General features: G+C 31.1%; 3 protein-coding genes across 4 annotated transcripts in view; all 3 read right to left on the bottom strand.

Moving 5' to 3' along the window:
- LOC18012304 (65-kDa microtubule-associated protein 6) overlaps window positions 1-1,295 on the bottom strand; it is a 3,983-nt gene extending 2,688 nt beyond the window's left edge. Inside the window, exons 1-3 of the mRNA XM_006395770.2 lie at window positions 895-1,295; window positions 226-429; window positions 1-101 (exon numbers count right to left, since the gene is read on the bottom strand). Coding sequence (XP_006395832.2) covers window positions 1-101; window positions 226-429; window positions 895-972 — 383 coding nt within the window. The 5' untranslated portion in view covers window positions 973-1,295. The remainder of the gene's footprint in view (window positions 102-225; window positions 430-894) is intronic.
- A 3,201-nt stretch (window positions 1,296-4,496) lies between these two features.
- Window positions 4,497-7,709, bottom strand: LOC18012092 (cyclin-J18). The gene is made up of 9 exons (XM_006395777.2): window positions 7,647-7,709; window positions 7,463-7,539; window positions 7,085-7,184; window positions 6,894-6,992; window positions 6,788-6,805; window positions 6,628-6,698; window positions 6,373-6,499; window positions 6,204-6,264; window positions 4,497-4,682 (listed from the first exon to the last, which is right to left on the bottom strand). Exons 1-9 carry the CDS (start codon window positions 7,707-7,709, stop codon window positions 4,594-4,596), a joined length of 705 nt encoding a protein of 234 aa, XP_006395839.1. The 3' UTR covers window positions 4,497-4,593.
- Window positions 7,710-9,479: 1,770 nt separating this feature from the next.
- LOC18012437 (type IV inositol polyphosphate 5-phosphatase 9) lies at window positions 9,480-12,115 on the bottom strand. 2 transcript variants are annotated; one of them, XM_006395778.2, is made up of 8 exons: window positions 12,095-12,115; window positions 11,771-11,961; window positions 11,513-11,620; window positions 11,114-11,420; window positions 10,516-10,700; window positions 10,114-10,222; window positions 9,816-9,967; window positions 9,480-9,708 (listed from the first exon to the last, which is right to left on the bottom strand). In XM_006395778.2, exons 1-8 carry the CDS (start codon window positions 12,113-12,115, stop codon window positions 9,480-9,482), a joined length of 1,302 nt encoding a protein of 433 aa, XP_006395840.2. The 2 variants fall into 2 exon arrangements, with proteins under 2 accessions (XP_006395840.2, XP_024007569.1); XM_024151801.1 differs by lacking the exon at window positions 12,095-12,115 and having other exon boundaries at window positions 9,816-9,955; window positions 11,771-11,958.
- Window positions 12,116-17,915: the final 5,800 nt, after the last annotated feature.

Here is a 17,915-nt window from a genome sequence, read left to right on the forward strand (position 1 = left end):
TGCTTCATTCTCTCCTCTTTTTGAATTCTCAAGTCTTCGACTAGAGGGGTCACGGCTGCAAGCTTTTCTTTCAATGATTTTGAGCTTTTATCCACTTTTATCTGAGCATCAAAATGCAAGAAAACACACACACAACGTTTTGTGGGAAAATCAATTAGAATGAGCAAATAGTTGGAAGCTAAACACACAATCTAATAAAACATCTGGCATGAAGATAGCTCGTACCGGTGAGTTGATGTTTAACACTCCAAGAGCAGCCATTAGAGAAGCAACTTCAGCTTCTATAGCTGCAACAGACTGATGAAGCCGTGCCTTAGAATTTGCAGCCTCGTCAACTTTTCTTTGATAGATTTGAAGACATTCTCTCTCCAATTCCATCAGCATCCTGTCTTTCTCAGCCTCACTCTCACCAATTTCAACCCATATTTGCTGTTTCATACACCAACCAAAAAAAAGAAGGTCATTTTAACTCATGAAATTAGCCTTAATACAACACAATAAGCAGAGAATTTCGACTACATGAGCTCGTGAATGAAAATTGTTACCAAAGAACATCAACAGTTACATGTAGACCCCCAAAAAATGTACAGAAATTTCTATAAATTGAGATATAACCAGGATGGTGACTAAAATAAAGAAATCCAGAAGCATGTTTAGTCAAAATTCACAGGAACCCTTTGACCAAGAGACGGAAAGATAGTGAAAACAAAAGTCTAATTCTGTAAAATTATCTTTATTAAAACTCATTATGACCAAGAGAAATCATCATTAAACTCTTGGAAGTAAAACAAACAGTGATATATTTCCATAAACCGTCATCATCAAGAAAACCAAAATTCCCTACAAAATAAATTAAAGAAGGAAAACAAAAAAAGAGAGGAAGAAGAACAAAACCTGAAGCTCTCGGAGAAGATTATTACAAGTAGTGTTCGTACGGAAAAAGAGAGAATTGGGACTTCCAATTTCCAGCATTTTTCACCAGATTTTCCTCACTCTTGATTACTCTCAAACTCCAAAATTTAGACTCTTGAAGAAAGCAAAGCAAACAGCTTTTTGGTTTCACAAAAAATGGTGCTTAATTGAAGAACAGGGAAACAGAACACAATTACTTGCATAAACAAGAATCAGATCTGAAGCTTCAAAATGCGACAAACATTATTAGCTATACAAAGCATTCATTACTTTGCAGAGGGAAAAGAAAAAAAAAACGATACACAGACAAAGTAGAGAACAAAGATAATAAATTTGCTGATTTAGGCTAAAAAAGGGAATGAGCAGAGAGAAAGAAACAGGTAGCAACAGAGATGAGTTAAAAAAAAAAAAAAACAATAATGAGCTTCTTTTTAAATCGAATTTTTACAGTATTAAATTATTCGACATCATTCATTTCAGAACGTTATATTTATTACTTATATTATTCTCTTTCACGGAAAAATACGCTTAACTGGCGAAAAGACCGACGACGGGTACGGTGCGGGTGTGTGTGCCAGACGATAAGCGCGTGACCTTATAATAGCGCGTGAAAGATACGATCCAATTAAAACAGAAGGATGAGAGTCACGCGAGTTATGTAAAATGTGTAAGTATCTTTGTCGTGTAGTGGTGATAGAAGAAGAGTCACTGACATAAGTAGCTGTGTTTTGACGGTGAAGTGTAAACTTTACGATAAAATTTTGTTTTCTGTTAGAAAATACACTATTCTTTTACTGAATATTGTATTATCTGTTATTCTCCTCAAAATATGTTTAATAAGAAAATCCGGGTAGACAATATGTGATGTCAAAAGAAGCTCGACGAAATTATAAAACCATGTCTAATATAAAATTGCATGCATAAAAGCAGTGTCAGGATTTTTTTGAGAGGGTCTAACACCTATGACCTAACTAATTAGTCAAAGATTTGTTGTCAGTATTATTTGTTTTAGTTAATTAATGTAAGTTTAATGTGATGTTAAAAGTAACTCTTTTATCTCATTTTCTGTATAAAGAAAAATTATAAATAATTTAATTAGAGGTACAAATTGATTAATTAAAAGTCTAACTCAGTAATTATTGTTTTTTGTTAATTATTTTTCATCGATAGCCAAAACTGCAATGTTTGAGTGATTTTTATCGCCTATCTAGATGTCTAGAAATCTATCTAAACGACTAATTTTTGAGAAGAATGCATTAAAATATGTATACACATGTAGAATGTCTTCCATATTTTAAACGTAATAGTAACTTTGTAGTCAAAAGCAAATATTACGCACTGTGGATATTTTTTGTTAATTACTAATTATATTTGCGTCAGAAATATTGTTATGACAGTAATGTTATTATCTAGAGGATTTGCATAACCTTATAACAACCAAACAATTTTAATGAGAAGAAATAAGATACTACTATATATGAGGAGGACAAATCTTTTATTATTAGTGTCTGAACTCTGATTAATTAAAGATGATAATGATATTATACGGACTCCTTTGATAACAAGAAAGATGCTAATTTGGTCTAATCAGAAGGGTGGTCACTCATTGCCGACCTTCTCCTCCACCAGTTTCATTAAGAAAGTAGAAATCTCTTTTAATTTTTTTATTCAGCAACTTTTGTTAGTATCTCATTCGCATCCAAACATTATTATTGCTCTCCATACCAACTAATCAAGCTGTTATCATTATATATATTTATATATTTGATTTGTTTTACCAAATTTATTTATATTATAAACAAGTACGATCAAGTTTTATAATTTATAAATTTTGTTATAAGTGTCGTTTCCCATTCATATTTAACCAATTAAGTTTTTGGAAACTGCTATAAAAAATTGTCAACACATATTTTTAGAGTATTTGTTGTCTAGATGATTTTTGGTTTTTACTCTTTAGAGTTATATATATACAAGTAGACGGTTTATCTGTTTGCTTAAAAAAAAAAAAAAAAAAGGTGGCACATAAACTCCTAGTCCTAACATAAAATGATAAAAACAAGAAAAAAAGTAAAACGTTTAAGGTGGTTGGGAAGAAAAAGACAATAGAATCGGTTCAACTTTGGTGGGGTTATAAGATCTTTAATACGGCCAGGCATATTTAGATTAACCTTAAGACCACCTACTCGCATCAATTTAAATAAATTTCATGATGCATTGTTTGTATCTTATTTGTGCTTAATGATGCAATGTTTGTATCATTAAGTATATTTAATAATAATAGTGGGAGTAGTTAACTATATGCGTCTCTCAATAATAAATTTTGGGACTTTAACAAAAAAAAAAATAATAATAATAAATTTTGGGTGACTTAATAAACAACATAAACTAACAATCTTTACGAAAACATTTTTGTTTCTTCATCGCCAATTTAATCCCGCATGTGTGGGAGACTGGATATTTAAAAGTCAACGTCGTGCTGGATACAGTCGTAATACAATTATGAAAAAAATAAAATTCCCATCATAAAAAGAACGTAATTAATTAGTTAATCATATCTTGAAATAGAAGCAGAAGGAATTATTTATCAAAACAAAATTAATGAGATTTAGTAACTAAATAACTATAATAATGTGCTTAGACCCTTAGGATACCACTGGAATTAAGTGTCTAATCATTCCATGTAATCATATACTTATCTAGTGGTTGGATTTGATAATCAATGTGGCCACACCCAATTCACAACTCAACAGTCCTAAATTATTGGTTGTTAGACACTCAAAATACTTCATCTCACATTTATCCAAATTAGAAAGGTCAAATGGTTGTTTTATTCAGAAGTTTTGTTATCGCACAGCTCATCTCACTTTTGCGTGGTAGTAAAATTATTGTGAAGGTAGTATTCCTCTAGAGAAAGCTTACAAACAAAAATCTATAAATGCCAAGTGAAATCAGTTACTTTTCTCTTTATTTTCACAATTTGTTGTCTTTTCTTTATGTCAACATTAGTTATTTGTCAGGTTCAAAAAGAAAAAAAACATTAGTTATTTGTCTTTATGTTGGTGAGATTTAAGTTTTAACAGTCAAATAGTGATACTAATTATTCGAGGATATTTGGAGAAGACAAAACCAAATGTGGTACAGTAAGGACAAATATTCAGAGTTTAAAGTACCAATATCATTTAGGAGATGTAATAAATTACACATAAATGTAGGTGAAACTTAATAATTTATAGATGGTTTGAAGTGGATTCCAGTAAATCACATGCCTGGTATGTCGCATCGCTACCGTCATTTCTTTGTGAAGCATATCATAGATTTACATGTATCATAGATTTACATGTATATTAAAGTTTCATTCCGATTTTTACTCTATTCTACTATTTCGCAATAGAAAGGTCAATATTTTGGACCAAAACGTGGGTGGAAATGGAATTTAGATATAACGATCGGTATACGAAAATTAAATTTCAAAAGTAGGAAAAATGCCGATCTGATGTGTATGTCTGTGTTATATATAAAAATATATATATTAACCCTTTTATTTTCATATATACATATATAGAGAGACCCTACATGTCCTATCTTCATATAAAAACACTTCATTTTAATTTTAAATTGTGCTTAACAAAAGAAGTAGATAAGAAGGAACTAGAGATGCGTGTACCTGTAGGGTTTAAGGAGTTAGGAAGGGTGAGAGTAAAGGACATGAGCAAGTATGTATCCAACAAGCTCCACCACATCCTTTTCTTCCTTATTTGTCACCATTTTAACTGCCAAAAAGAAGTTCATAATCATATAAAAATGTTTCTAAAGAGACTCCTTGGAAACTACTCATAACTCAACAAACATCTTTGGTGCAATTTTGTTTATTTTATGTATAACCCACCCTCCCACCAAAAAAAAAACAAAGAATCGGACTTTAAGCAAAGAAATATACAAATAATATAATAATAATGGGGGCAAAAATGAAAGACGCTTTTAGAAGGGTATTAATGTATTATGGAAATGAAAACTTTTTAATTTTGTTATGAACATAGATAATTTTGCTATCAATATTCCAAAACCCCAACAATGTCACGAGCTTAAAAACTCAATGGAAGGGTTTTATTTATTGCAAATTTTCAAAAGTATTTGAATTTCACAACACCTTGATAAAAATAGAATATTTTTTTTGTAATAAACTTATAATGAAAATGGTAGGTCGAAGTAGGGTCCTCTAATATTAATGAATAACAAAACTATATATCCCTTCTCATAAGAGTTAGGATCATCATTGTCTGCAAGTGTTAAATTTTTGTTGTCATATCTATTATGGTCATCATCAATAGATATAATATAACAGCCAGGTAACACAAAAGCAGTATAAAACTATGTCTAGTGCCTACCCTCTCCTAACCTTAGAAACCTCACTCTACTTCTTTCTAGTTTCGACAATGGTCCCTATAAATAAGATAGGCCTAACATTTTTAACTTTATAGTAAAGACTCAGACCACATGGATCTACAAGTACATGTGTATATTAAAAAAGAGTAGGTGAAAGATTTAGACATAAACTATCTCTTCTAGAATTCCCTGTAGAATTTGGTATAGTTGAAAGAAATCCTGTTTGTTACCATGAAATGTGAAAACTGGAAAAGAGTATTTAGAGAAAAAAATAATCTCAGACAATGTAGTGTAGACTCCTTAAATGAAGAAGAATAAATTTTGGAGAGGGACCCTTTCGAATAAATAAAAAATAGACTTTTCTTGTTTCTTTTGTGTGTGTGTGAGTGTATTACAGCTATAATTCCATGAAAATGAGGTTTGGTTTTTCAATGGGAAAAAGGAAATGCTGACGCTTGACTAGTGACTTCTACTATTACTGTCTCTATATCTATACGGTCCGGTACAATATTTGAATGGCCCGGACCAGAGATATGTTAGGTTTTGTAAACTGTGAAGGACCACATAGATTTGATTGATCCGTAAACCGTATATGGCCGGTGGTCAGACCTCAATAAGTCAACCTTGAGGGCTCATAATCATAATTATAAATATTAAGTTGAGGAACATATAATGTCCAGGTCTAAGGGGAAAGATGAAGAAGACTTTTGAAGTGGGAACAACAATGTATTCTTCTTTTGCATGATGTTGAAATGTAGAGTGGTCAAAAAGGTGAACATTGGGCCTTATTGATCCTATATTCTATAACCTGTTTCTAACTAATTCAATTTGATTAATTTAAAAGTCTATCTTGATAATTCTAATTATAAAATGGTTTTGATGGAAGGAGCTGAAAGATGAATGCTTACCCCATGGTAGAATAGGAAACTCCCACCGCTGTTTAGGCACGGTTATTACGTAAGAAGAGACCTGTGGTCAAGATAAGAACACAATTTAGTTTCAGTTTGATGTTTATTCATAAAAATAATTGGTACCTATAAAGGAATCACAGAGGGTCATGGAGAGCTATTAAGTAACCAAAATGGAAGCAGCCAAAGATGTTGGAGAATGATAAAGAAGGGATGTCTCCTCCTTCTCGTAAAGAAGATCCATCATATCCATGCATGCTTCAAAGTTCAAAGATTCTCCAACCTTTGCAACTTCTCTAGTAGAAGACAATATGGTTTAGGAGTTAGATACTAAGAACACGACTAGCACAATAGCAGTCAACTTTTTAAGTTTTAAGTAGGAGATTGAAGAAGTCAGATACTTGATAAGGCCGAAACAACTTACTTGAACTGAATAAAAAGGTCTTCAAGCAGTGTATAAGCTATATTTAAAGTGCCAATCTCAAATCTCAAAACCTGCGTCTCATATTAAATGAGGAAGACAGACGATAATTTTGATTGGACTTCTATAGCGTAAACAACATCCCCAAGTGTACAATAATTACCTTCAGAAAAACTAGTTCCTGCAAAAGAGCATCTTATTTCAATGAGAATATCAACGCATCAACACACATTTCAGTCACAATTTCAAGATTTTCAAGAGTAGCTTACTGCTTCCAGGAAATCCCGAACCGTGAAGAGTTGCTCTGTAATCATCTTATCACCCAAGGATTTCAGACTTTGAACCGATAAGCCACGAGAACAGTGCATCTGCAGAAACAACAACTCAGTTCTCTATGTACATAGAAGAGAAGAGCAGCACACACAAAAGAAAACTAGCAGAAAGTAAGAAGTAAACACACCTTGCACGAGATCCATATGGAGATTAATACAAATAGCTGCAGATTGCTTTCTGTCAATGGTTGTAATAGCCAATGTTCTGCTTTCTTCTTCTGTATAAACCTACAAACCAAAACGGATCGAGAAGCTTTAAAGATACATCCAAGGAAGATTCACAAACAAGACATAATGCACAATCCATCATAAAATATTTGATCCAAATCACATAAACTGCAAAACTGTGTGATCATCCAAAATTAAGTTAAGCCTACTACTACGTCAAATGAAATTATCCTCAGATTTACATCGTTAATCCATCAATCCTAAGAAATCAAGCACTGGTGATTCGAAGTCACTAAGAACTCAAATCCGGAAACATCCGACGAGAACAAACGCAATACCTGACTACTGACGGGCGAAATCGATCGAGGAAGAGAGATAGAGCTGAGTATTTAACGATCGGAGGAAATTTGAGTTGCTTTCATCGCCAAAACCCAGATCCAAATAATATCAAAATCAGGAGAGGCAAATTAAAGTGAGCAACAATAACCTAATAGATACCGATGGAGAAGAAGATCAACTCACAGTAGTGGATTGAATCAGGAATTCGACCAGCCTCCGTCGCAGATGAGCAATCTCTGTAGACATCTCTTTCTGATTTTAGAGCTCTCAGTGAATTTTTGAACGTTTCTTTTTTTTTTTTTTTTTGTCGCCGAATTTTTGAACGTTTCAATGGCGCCGAAACTCGAGAGCCCGAATTTTGTTCCTTTTTTGTTTGTTTTATAGCATAATCTCGATAAGATTCTAGGCTTGGTCTAAGCCCATTATGTTAAATAGGCCCAACCTACAATTTATTATATACATAATCTCAACAAAAAATATTCGACGATCCCTACCTTTTTTGTTGGGGTTGCAATTTGCAAGTAAAGAACTTAAGATTATGGATTAGCGAGAAGAAAAAATATGGATCCTTTTTTTTTTTTTTTTGTCAACCATTGTATTAAGTCCATAAAGGACAAGCCCAAAAAGGGCAGTGAGAGTACATAAAATTTATTTGTAATGAGATATTTGGCGTTTGTAATTTTCCCATTTATATACTAAACAAATTCACTCGATATTCATACTATATGATATATTATCCAACAACTATAATTTTGGAAGACACACGACAACAACTCATATGCATTTTACTAAAACCACTTGCCATTATAATTAACCGAACCATATCTCTTTGTTTTGTGAAAAGAAATAAGATAAAATAAAATATGATTGTTAGTCTCATATTATTATACAAATACCCAATTGTTCATGCTCCAGGCCTCCACTCTTCACATAATGCCAACTGCCAAAGTAACCAACCATATGGCTTGTTCATTAGCCTTAGTTTCTCCATTTATCCGATCTTTTAATTTGTTTTAATCAAATGAGATATCTTTATTTTTTTTGTCTCAGAAATGAGATCTCTTTTTTTCTACCGCGAAAAGATACATTTTGCATGTAAATTGTAATCAGTCTTCCAAAAATCTTTTGTAAAGTTTTAGTTCCGATTTAGGTCTTTTCAATAAAAATTGAAATCTTCATAGCGACAAAAGTATATGTTAAGTCTTTGTAGGACAAGAGTGGAACCGGATTAATATTTATCGGCTCCAAATTGTTAACTTAAAGAATAATTGATAGTTATTTTAAAAAGATATCTGAATAATATGAATAATTATAAATGGATAATATAAACGAGATAATGAATGAATATAGGATCAAATGATTGTTAATGCGTTTCTATACGTTTGAGAAGTGTTATATGAACGATCAATTTCTTTTATTGATTTCATCTTTAAGATATTAGTATTATTGGGAATTTTTATAATGGTTTTACATCTTAGACTCTTAGTGACTTATGTTATGTTATTGCATGCGAACTCTTAGTCAGCCTCCATATAACTTAATTTGTTTTTGTTTATAAATAATACAGAAATTAATTTCAAACCAAATGGATGATTCAGTGATTTTCTGTGGTTTAGAATTCTTTGTAATGGTGAAGATCAAAAACCAGGTCTTACTACATGTAAATATTAAAATGTATCTTCAGAATTGCTAGATTATTAAGAAATATATAACCGCGGACCATATAGTTGTTGAACTGCATAAATATATTTTATCATATTGAAAGGACTCGATAATACTCTGTAATTTATGAATAAAATTTTACCATACAACTGTCACTTTTCGCCAAAATTGCATATTTAATCGATATTTCACAAACTATCTTTAATATATTCTCTTATTACAAGATGCTAAAAAGAGTCTCTATATGTATAAGCTTTCTTTTTGCATAAAAAAAAAAACTAACTATAGCTGGGTGTGTATAGTATAATATGAACAAAGACGAGATTTCGACCAGATTCCAGATTAATTATAAAATTACGTAGATATCCACGAATAGTCCTTGGAATCTATTTCATTATACCCGTCAATTCTGTCTTCAAACCTGTCCGAGAAAAATAAATTACGAATCTTTTTACCACGCTGTAAAACTGTAACTTCCGTGGTGAAAATTGCTTTGACAGGTCTATGATCAGATATATTCGCTTCTCCTCTTGTATATTGATGTTGCTTCAGTCCATTTCCGTACCATATAATTCGATCACACCTATTATATTTATATATATGTATATATATATTTATATATGTATGTGATTAAACCTTTTTAAAACAAACAAAAACAAATTATGATAAACTAACATATACGTTACTTACCATGCAGGAGCTCGTTTCTTCTCGTCTTTTTTGTATGTAATGCATCCATAATATAAATCCGAATTTGGAATATATTTATAAGTCGGAGCAAATTTGACGATTCCTTCTTGCCATCCTTTGAAAATTTGGCCGTTCAAGATCTCCATCCTTAGCTTAAGTCAATGTAAAACATATTATAAATTGAAGCATTTACAACTTTCATTATGTGGACAAAAAATGAAAATTTTTAAAAGTACATCTATATAAACAAATTATTTGACAAAGAAATTGTTAAAGTACATCTGTGTATAAACAATACCTGATCATTTTCAAGTAAGACGCTCCATTCCTTTCTTTCCACCAATAATCTTGTCTTATCCTCGGGTAACGAGATTCGATAATTCAAATCTCCCAGAAAAATCACTCGACTGATCCAACAGAAACAAAACAAACCCCACTTGTTATTAACAAGTATACTTACCAAAGTGGCCTTTTCTTCACAATATAAAGTCATTCAAATCTAACGAGTCAACTTGTTTTAGATTATAATAATTCTGGTCTGACCTTAAGCATATTTTTATTTAATTACTTACAAGTTGGAAACTTTTAAATTACATAAACTATACAACCCAAGGTTTCTGAAATGATCTTGAAGTGTTTTTAAGATACTAATTTTATAAATATATATATACATATATATATATATATATTATAAGCTTACTCGTGATCAAGAATTTTTTTGGGTAAGTCGAGAGATGTGCCTCGAGGAAAATTAGATCTTGCTAAGATCTCGTTGACGTCTGAGTTTCTGTGCCGTCCATCTCGATCACGGCCACCGGAAGCTAGATGGCTGCAAACGAAACAGAAGCTTGTTTCGTGCAGTTGAAATCTAACCGATACCGATCCCTAATGATCAAGAAAATTTAAGAAATTCTGATTGGTATAAGTATAATTAAGAATCAGACAAACAGAACATTTTTATAAGGAAATCTTATTAGATAAAAAATAATTCAAGTTAGTTATAACAAAGTGACAATAAAACCAAAAAACAAAAAAACAAAATGACAACTATGAGTCCTAGTTAAAAATGCACTATAAGTTACATTTATTTTTAACAAATACCATGTGTTTACTTAACATTCATACCCAAAACAATACCGTGTTCAATTTCAACCACAAATTAAAATAATCACAAGTGAATACAAATACAAACATAATCATTTGCTAACAGTCAACACCAAAATCAGTATGCATATTTATATCTATATAGTGAGATTTTGTAATATTAAAAACATTGTAAACTTTTAAGTATTAGTTACCTTGTTTCCTAAGCAACCCATGACACCGCATCCGACGCATGAAATGCTAGGATGTCGGATGTACGGCCAGAGATCACCTCGGACCCAAACGGTGATCAAGATTCCCACCATCTGTTTACTTATTATACATCTGAAATCTTGTGAAATACCGTTAATTCCCTCTGATTCCGGCTTCTCTTTATCTTGGTTAGGTTCTGCTACTCTCTTGTTCAAATTCTCTCTTATCAAAGAGTTCCATTTCGCAGAGACCTTGTTGTTATCTGATCCCAAAACATTTGAAGCTCGAAGAGGCACAATCTCTTGAAACCTAGATTTCCGTTCAAAATAAGACATTATTATAGATTAAAAAAAAAAAAAAAAACAGATTGTAGCAGTGTAAAAGTTAATTTTATCAATCACCCTAGCACGTATATGTCGCACGGCGTTTTATGTGCTTCCAATAGATCTTCCATGTCCAGCCCATCGTCCGGTACGATACCACCAACGTTCCATGTGCTTACAAAAACCCTAAAAATACAGATGACTATTTTTATGCACCGTATATATATATAGATAAACATGTATGCAAATATATGCTATATATGATCGTAAGATTTTTATTTAAAAAACAAAGTGAACGAGGGTACATTTATAAGTTTATAGCAAGATATGTATTACTTGTAGTTGAGATGAGTGGTTTTGTGTTGGTTGAAAACAATTGATTTAGAATCGAAAGAAGGTCGTTCATCAGCTAATCCCGAAGCTTCTAGGAGCTTCTCATCGGTGTCTGGTGGGAAGTCGGCGACGAAGTTATTGCTCCCGACGCTTTTCCTTAGGATCTTGTTGGCCACAAGTCTTGGCCACATAACCTTAATACGATAGAGTGATTTGTATATATTAATGATCTAGAGAGAATGAGAGAGAGAGAATAACAATAACTTAATCAAACATGTATTTGGTGTGCTTAATCCGATATATAGACTGAAATTACGAAATACTCACTTCTCTATAGCTTCCAAGCATAGCTAGAGAGAAAGATAGAGAGATAAAGAGACCTAGCTAGAGATAGAGAGGGATGGGAGATTTAGCAATGGAATTGTAGAGGAAGTATAATAGGTAAGGGAGGGAGATAAGGAGCAAGAAAGAGCCATGCAAAGCCGGAGAGAAAGAGGTGAAAATCTGACGTCGACGATGATTATTCTATTATATATATACTTTTTATTATCATATATAATAATTAGTTAGTCGATATTATTAAGCTACTTTTAAAATTCAAAGAATGAAGGTCGATGATTGGTCAGTAATTATTACTGGTTGTTGGACTAGTTAGACATCAAACCACCTTGATTACATTGTATACGTCTTGAATCCCACACAAATTAATTTTAAACCAATCAAAATTTTGTCCTGAATTGTATTAACTTAAATTAAATGCTGATCACGATTGTTTTTTACTTATTTTGAATAACGAGGAGGTCCACATTGTTACTTTTTTTTGTATCATCGCATATTCGCATACAAAAGATTGAATAATTTATTGAAATGATAAAAGACAATAGTGGGCTGGCAAACGTAGTGTGCAAAAAAGAAAAATATAGTTTCCTCTTATAATAGAATTCGACTATTTTGGTCTTTGAATCTTATCGTTTGTCATAAACTTTCTTATACCAGTGAAATTAAATATCGTCACTTTTTGGTCGGTCTAACCACCGTAGACCGCTACGGCGCTACATATTTTGATTCTTAGTCTTACTTTAGTTTGTTTGATTATACATAATTTCGACATTAGCTTGAACTTCTAATTCTGAGCAGCTACCAATACTGGCTAGTGATGACATTACATGAGTTATCTGTTGTATCTTGTAAAGTGTAAGTCATACCATCGGTTTTAATTTGTTGGTCTTTAATTTATTGGGTCCCTCAAGTTACATATTATGAATTAGAAATTATATTATTGATAAGCATATATATGACAACGCAATAGTATCGAACCCAACCTATAAAGAACAACAACAATAAACTATGCAATGCAGATAGGCTAACCATGACCAGAGGGATTTGTAACTTTCATAGTAATTACCTTCCAACAATTTTTTAAATATGATATATTTTGCGATAGCGAAAATTGATACTACTTACACTGGTTTGATGGTTTCACAAGAAATTTGCCAAATAACTTTTTTTTTTCACAAGTATAAACTGTTGTAGTACTCAACAATGTTGTTACTAGCTGAGCTAGTTGGTACTTGAGCATGGGTCAGCGCTCCTGTTGACCAGTGAACGAGCACACACCGAACCCAAAAGTAAAAGGAAGACGAAGAAAAAAAAACTATCTTAAATTATCCCCAAAATAATATTGTTACGCAAATAAATGTATCATTGTATCTTAATATGGAGCAAGTTGCATGGAAAGCAAAGATGTGAGTATGGAACTTGCACTTTAGTAGTTTTACAAAAAAAAAAAAAAAACTTCCACTTAGTACTGCGCTGCCCATAGAAAAGCCATATATTTCCAATTGGATCCAACCCTTTCTCGAGTCCAAGAAAACTACATATATATATATATATATATGCGTGTGTACACACGATACCCATAAGAACATAATTTGTATTGGGTTGTCCAGAAAAACTAACGAATTTAATATTGTAATTAATAACCATAGTTGTATTGATCGGTGTTAATAATTCAACAGTAATCCAAGTTTCATCTAAATGTATGTCCTTTTTTAATCAACATCAGTTTCATACACAGCTATACATAATTCAATTTTTTTTTTTTGCTGATAACGTACCGAGGTAATATTTTAAACATGGATCATAATCAGTGATCTATTAAAATTTTATCAAAAATATTATATATTCAGTACGTATAAGGCTTACCTTGAAAATGAAACAGCGTGTAATTTCACTTTATTTCTCAGTTATATCACTTTTTTAAATGAATATTTATATGTTTTTGTCGTATATGTACGTTTATATATATAGCTATGTAATGTATGATTCAAATTAATAAAGTAAAGAAAAACCGTAAGAATATTACAGTTACACGCTTCTAAAAGGAAAGAAAATTATGAGAAATTTTTTTTATGAGGTAGTTACAAAAAAAAAGGTCATTGTGAGGTGTGAGCAAATTTTGGTCGAATTGTATATTTGTATCGATTAGGAGTAGAATTCCCAAAAAGTATTTTAGGAAAGAATGAATCAATATACAACACGTGGATGTTACGATGCCGTAAGCGAAAAGATATAACTAAGGCATTAGGTTACATATGCACCATACTAAGTACTAACAACAAATAAGCAATTAGTCACTAAACAACACTTATTTAATCCCGATTGCCGAATAAATGTGCAATTAGCTCATCGAATAAGCTGCATTAATGATGTTTTGGCGCACTGTATGACGTATAAGTGACGATGGCCGATGGAGCATGTTGAAACCAGCATTACACTGATGCAATATTGAATTGCAACAATACGAAATGATAGCATTTAACTACGACTTGTGAAGGGAATCTAAGAACTAAGCAACTCTGCTTATCTATACTCTACATAGCTTACAAAGGATCCAGTTACTTTTTACCAAGAGAATTTTAAATCGAAATTAAAACTAATCTCTCGAAACCCATTTAAATCTAGGTTTTCTTACCATTGAAAATATATGTGTGATTAAAAATAAAAACAGTGATTTAAAGATGATTGAACTCACATTAGAAAGATTCAAACTCTGCCAAAGAATTCAAAATGAACTCTTTAACCACTATCACTTGATTGATCAAATTATAAAATACGAATTATATTGATTATGAAATCATCACTACGATTTCTTAAAAGTCTATCGATCGTTTGTTGTTTTTGTGTATGTTTGGTTGCGCTCTGGTATTCCGATCATCACGAGGAAAAACGTTTTTGCTCCCAACAAGATTATTTCATATTAAATCCCAAAAAAAAAAGATTATTTCGTATTATCATGAGAGAATATGTGATAATTCTGAAATGGCCCTCTTTTCAAGGAAATTCTCACCCAAAAAAAAAATTTGTTTTTAATGAGATTAACAACATCACGTGGTGAATGTTCCACACCAGGTTAGTATACCAAGTAACAACGCTGGGAAACAGGAGATTGTAGATGAATTTCATCCTTTATATAGTATTGTTAGATATTAAAACAAAAAAATATAGTATTGTTAGATATAAGATAATAGACAGAGAAGAAACTAGTCAAATAGAGTTGCCTTTGAATGGATAAAAAAACAAAGACTTGATAGCAGATTAATTATCGATATCGTGAAGGTAAAATATATTTCAAACTTGACATGTATATGTTTTAAGCGTTTCTCAGTTTTCTTGTACTATTATTTTTTAATGTTTCTTGTAGATAAGAAAATAAATATTACTTATTGAGAGTGCATATGTCGTCTTTTTATATAATAAGATAATAGACGACAAAAAAATATAATAAGATAATATAATATAAAGACACGCTTCATTTTTTTTTAATGTTTTGGTTACAAGGGGACAAATTTCCCATTATTATTATTTTTCTTTAAACAAATCAAAGCGGACAAATTTCCCATTATTTCGTTTATTAATAAAGAAAATTTCTATTATTTCGTGGGTTGAGATTTATAAATAAACTCCAATGAATGTATTTATTCTGATTGGATTATGAACCTATAATGGTAGCTTTGATTTTTGTTTTAGTAAGGTTAATTAACTTGGTGTTGGACCAAATTTAATCAAAGTCCAATGGTTTATTAATTTAAAAAAGTGTGAAAAGAAATAAGAGATTATAAACTTAATGTATTAGAGGAGATGAGATATTTTCTGGCTCAAAATTGTTTGAAATTGCTGATCAACCAAACAAATTAATTCAATGTTGACTGTCTCTTTTATTCACAATTGATTCAAAATCAATTTAAATTTATAACCTCCACATCTCTCTATTATTGTATATATTTATTGAGTAAAACTATAAAATTATATAAAAAGATTTTTGTCTTTTTTAATTTATTTTGGCTTACGTAGTTTTTCTTTTTTTACACAAAAAAAAATTCATACTACACAGCAATCTCTCTCATGCTTTAATCTTCTGTCAAGTAAATTCTAGAATATATAGTAGAACGATCATTCATCGATTCTATAATCGGGTGCTACGAAGATATTTTAGATTAAGAAAAAAGTCATACTCGTTTCTACTATATTTTTTTCTTAATCGTATTTTTAAAATATATTTTATCTAAAAATATTCTCTATTTATTTTTTCTTAAATTTATCTCTATATTTTACACCTACACTTAGCTTCTACATAATTTTATTAGCGAAGCAAATACAGCACATATGTTTATAATAAATTCTTTCATACCCCTCCCTCCCTCTCTCCCTTTTTGAAAAAAAAGACAAAGATTATGGTATCTTGACAGTCGAGATTCCAAGAAAGTGGGATTACAGGTGAGACATCGGGCTGGTTTGATAAAAAAAAAACATTATGCGGCATGTCTATTAATATTAATAACCAATATTTAAATAATTAAGCGTAAGATAATCTTAGGAATTGTTGGGCTTCTTAAGGTCAAAGATTCCTATTATGTTATTTTTCTTTTAAAACATGGACTGAGAGTATAAAACTACAGGTATATCAGATGAGAAATATCTCTCAGTTGTATTGGAATTTCTATCATAAAAGCATAATAAATACGGAGTATATATATTTGTTTTTATTTTTTTCAAAATAATAAGATTAAGATAAACGAAACACAATTAGAGGAAGCGAATATTTTTTTAAAATGACGTATTGCATTTGTTCACCGCATATATTTTTTTTTCTTCTGCAAATTACATTTTCTATTAGTTATAAAAGTTTACGTACGTAATCACAATTTATGTCGACCATTTCATTATTTAATGATAAACAAATCTAAATGTCATATTGTGAATTTCTAGATGTCGATCTTTTTATTTATTCCTGTGATTTTTCGTTTCACATTGTTAATCGGAAGGATGGATACAAGTTGAATATCAATTTTTTTAAAAATTAGTTGATAGTGTCATAAACTCATGAATAATGAGCTTTAACCAAATAAAAAAATAATGATAATTAAGGAGAAAGCAAACTATAGATTATTCTTTCATTTTATTGAAACATTGATCAACAAATTTATAGATAAAAATAGAATAACTTATATAATTGGCTGGTCGGTTACACTATCACAGTACACACTCATTTTTAATTCACGATATATATGACGAACAGTATTGAATTATGATGTATTCTTTTCCCTACCATATCACGGAGGATATTTAGAGTGAACGTGCAAATACTTTTGAAATAAATATAACAAATATCTTGTTCTTCTTCTTCTGTCCAGTGAAAAATATCTAGATACCAATATTGCATTACTTTTCTACGAAGAGACATTTCCATTAAAAATGCTATTAGCTAGGGGTTAAGCTAACGACGCTACACATTAATTAACATTTGGGGACGAGATGGACTGTAAATCCTTCGTAGGTAGGATTACTTTAAAAAAATAAATTTGTAAGCTGTCGTAAGAAAAAAAATTAAATTATGAAAGGTTTTCTCTAACAAATAAAAGAAGGTATTTTTAGCTCTCGAGAAATCACTTATCTGGAAAACACTAAATATCTGAGGAAAAACATATCTTCTTCCTTTGTCAACCTAGAGAAAATTAACTCATAGTTTTTTTAAAGTATTATATATATTTGCTGATCACAGCGGTAGGCTAAAATAACAAAACAAAATTGGTAATAAGTCTGGGCATTCGGATATTCGGTTCGGTTTCGGTTCGGAACCAATCGGTTC

This window comes from Eutrema salsugineum, unplaced genomic scaffold (genome assembly GCF_000478725.1).
Source record: "Eutrema salsugineum unplaced genomic scaffold, Eutsalg1_0 scaffold_6, whole genome shotgun sequence".
NCBI classification, from domain to species: Eukaryota; Viridiplantae; Streptophyta; class Magnoliopsida; order Brassicales; family Brassicaceae; genus Eutrema; species Eutrema salsugineum.